This window comes from Melospiza georgiana, chromosome 2, assembly GCF_028018845.1.
Source record: "Melospiza georgiana isolate bMelGeo1 chromosome 2, bMelGeo1.pri, whole genome shotgun sequence".
Taxonomy (NCBI): Eukaryota; Metazoa; Chordata; class Aves; order Passeriformes; family Passerellidae; genus Melospiza; species Melospiza georgiana.
The window spans coordinates 61,578,104-61,580,783 of record NC_080431.1 but is presented as its reverse complement, the minus strand read 5'-3'; the positions used below and the strand labels follow the sequence as shown (position 1 = coordinate 61,580,783).

General features: G+C 49.6%; 1 protein-coding gene across 1 annotated transcript; it reads right to left on the bottom strand.

Annotated features, from left to right (window-relative positions):
* Positions 1-559: 559 nt before the first annotated feature.
* Positions 560-2,478, bottom strand: GPR12 (G protein-coupled receptor 12). Its single transcript, XM_058018322.1, has 2 exons — positions 2,424-2,478; positions 560-1,835 (listed from the first exon to the last, which is right to left on the bottom strand). The coding sequence occupies exon 2, from the start codon at positions 1,821-1,823 to the stop codon at positions 819-821; it is 1,005 nt and encodes a 334-aa protein (XP_057874305.1). The 5' UTR covers positions 1,824-1,835; positions 2,424-2,478; the 3' UTR covers positions 560-818.
* Between the last annotated feature and the right edge of the window lie 202 nt (positions 2,479-2,680).

The following is a 2,680-nucleotide window of genomic DNA, read 5'->3' as shown; positions in this document are numbered from 1 at the left end:
CCTAGTTTTCAATCTATTACAAATGCATAGCTGAAAGAGGCCATATTGTTTCATCAATTTCAAAGACACCCCTGTCAGTTTTGAAATCAACAGCACAGCTCCAATGTCCCACATGCAAGTGAAAACGTATGTCTGATTTTTGAAAAGGAAATAAACGCATATCTCTTGCTTTAACATCCAGCCAGAACACGTGAGAGAACAGGTAACTCTTGAACACAATTGTCAACCTCATTCATGCTGAGATGTAAAATAAAAAGCTGCACAAGTACTTTCTCACTTCGAGCAAATTTGTTGCACTGATATTATTACAATAAATTCCATATAAATCAGTACAATTGGCCATTATTTTGAAGAGTATTCTGATGATATACAGAGGGGTAACAGGACTTGGTTTGGGGTTATTTTTTCTGTTTAAAAAAAAATTAAAGAGGAAAAAAATATCCAAACAACTGATTGTAACATGCAGTATGACTAAACTCAATCACATAAACAATTTTAAAGAAGTATGTTGTTTCAATCTAATTTTAATTAGAAAACTTAATGCAAAATCATGGCAAACATGGCAAAGTCTGGGTAATATGACAAAAAGACCCTGAGCAACATTATAAATCTGTTAAGAACACTGATTATTTTGATTTTGGAAATCTTCCTTAAACCACTTGATTGATTTCGGTCGCTGGGGTTTCCTGTTTACAAAAAGGTCAGTCCATCCTGCGGTTTTTATGTGAACCCATCACACACCATTTAATGAATGCATCTAAACCAAAGACAGAATGTCTGGAAAGTAACATGTTAAGGACCGTCCTCGTGGCTGCCAATCAGACATCACTGGGTGATCTTGCCCTCTGAGACAGGTTAGAAGGAATACAGCCACAACAGACGAGCCAAAGTGCTTTCTGTATCTCCTGGTTTCTAAAAGCATATATTACAGGATTGATGATGGAATTGTAGGTGGCTGGCAGGAGGGTGGCATAGGTGTATATAGAAGGATAGGTGTAATCTGCTATTAAAGAATAGAGAGTAAAAGGCATCCAGCAAGCTGCAAAGGTCCCCAAAATAATGGCCAAAGTAGACACTCCTTTTCGGGTGGTCACATAGTGGGAAGTGGCCAGGAAATGGTGTTGCAAGGCAATCTGATGGGCATGGCGCATCACGATTTTACAGATCTGAATGTAGAGCTGCAGCATGAGGGCAAACATAAGCAAGAAAGAGACCGAAAGGACAGCTGCATTATTTTTAGTGAGTGGTCTGATAACACTGCAGGTGGATTCATCTCTGAGGCAGTTCCAGCCCATCACAGGCAGCAGTCCAATACAGATAGATGCTCCCCAGAGCAATATAAGCATGACATAGGTAAAAGTGACAGTCCTCTCTGAATTGTAAGTCAGAGCATAATACAGGGAGAGGTAACGATCAACAGTGATAGCCAGCAAGCTGCCAACAGATGCTGAGAAAGAGGCAACAATCAGTCCAATCGTAACCAGTTTCGTAGCTTCTGACTGCAGAAGGTAGGCAAAAACAAAATTGATGATCAATCCAATGCCTGCTAAGAGATCTGCCAGCGCCAGGCTGCCTATCAGGAGGAACATGGGGGCGCGAAGACTGGGATTATGGAAAATGATCAGAACCACAATGGCATTTTCGCAGGAGATAAGGGTCCCTGAAGTACACAAGACAATGTCCCAGGGGTTTACCAAAAGCTCTGGCTCAGGGTCTACGGCAGGAACCAGGGAGGAGCCTGCAGCTGAGGCATTCTCTGTAGAGCTGGCTTCTACATGATCCTGAGGCAGCCAGCTCAAATTAACCTTCAGATCTTCATTCATTTTAACCCCTGTCTTCTTCAACAGAAAGACATTGTTTTTAATGTTCAGCCACAGCACTGGACACATCGCCCCCCCGGAGCATGCAACGCCCTAGACAGCAACACCAGCCTGATGTGCGGGCAGGCACTTGTTACATAAATGTGACAATAGAAAATAAAAACAAAAAAGCGGGGGAGGGGGGAAGCTATTTAAAACTGCCCGAGATTATCCTCCAAGGGACCGATGCCCGGAGGCTGAGTGCTCCTGAGGGTAACCTGCCCAGGGAGGGCGGCACGGGAGGCAGCCCACAGAGCAGCCAAAGCCGCTCCAAGCGCCGCAATTCGGGGTGGGGGCGGCTGCGGGAGGTGCAAACCCCGCCAGCCTGCAGCCGCTGGTGGTTCCAGCGCGGGCTCTGTCGGGCACGGAGGGAGCGGACAGCACGGGGAAGGAGCAGGGCAGGCGGAATATCTTTCACCGACCCCCAGTGAGGAAACCCCGCCCGGGCTGGGGGGACAGCAGGGCGGTATCCGCCGAGAACTTACAAACTCGACGCGGACAGCACACACACACACAGAGACACACAGACAGACAGATCCCCACGCACCCCCAGCGGCGGATCACCTGTGCTGTCCCCCGGCGGCTCGGAGGAAGGATGGATGCAGGCAGGAGGAGGAGGAGGAGGCTCGGAGGGGTCGCCGCGGTCCCTTCCAGGCGCCAGCGGGGCCGGCGCCGCGCGCGCGGTGGGGGGGGGGGGGGGGCGGGGGGAGCTGAGGGCGCAGCGCAGGTGCGCACCCCCCGCGCGCGCGCGCGCAGGGCGTGTGCGTGCGCCTGGCTGCGAGTGAGGGAGTGAGGGGGCGGGGGCGCGCCTCGTGCCCGCG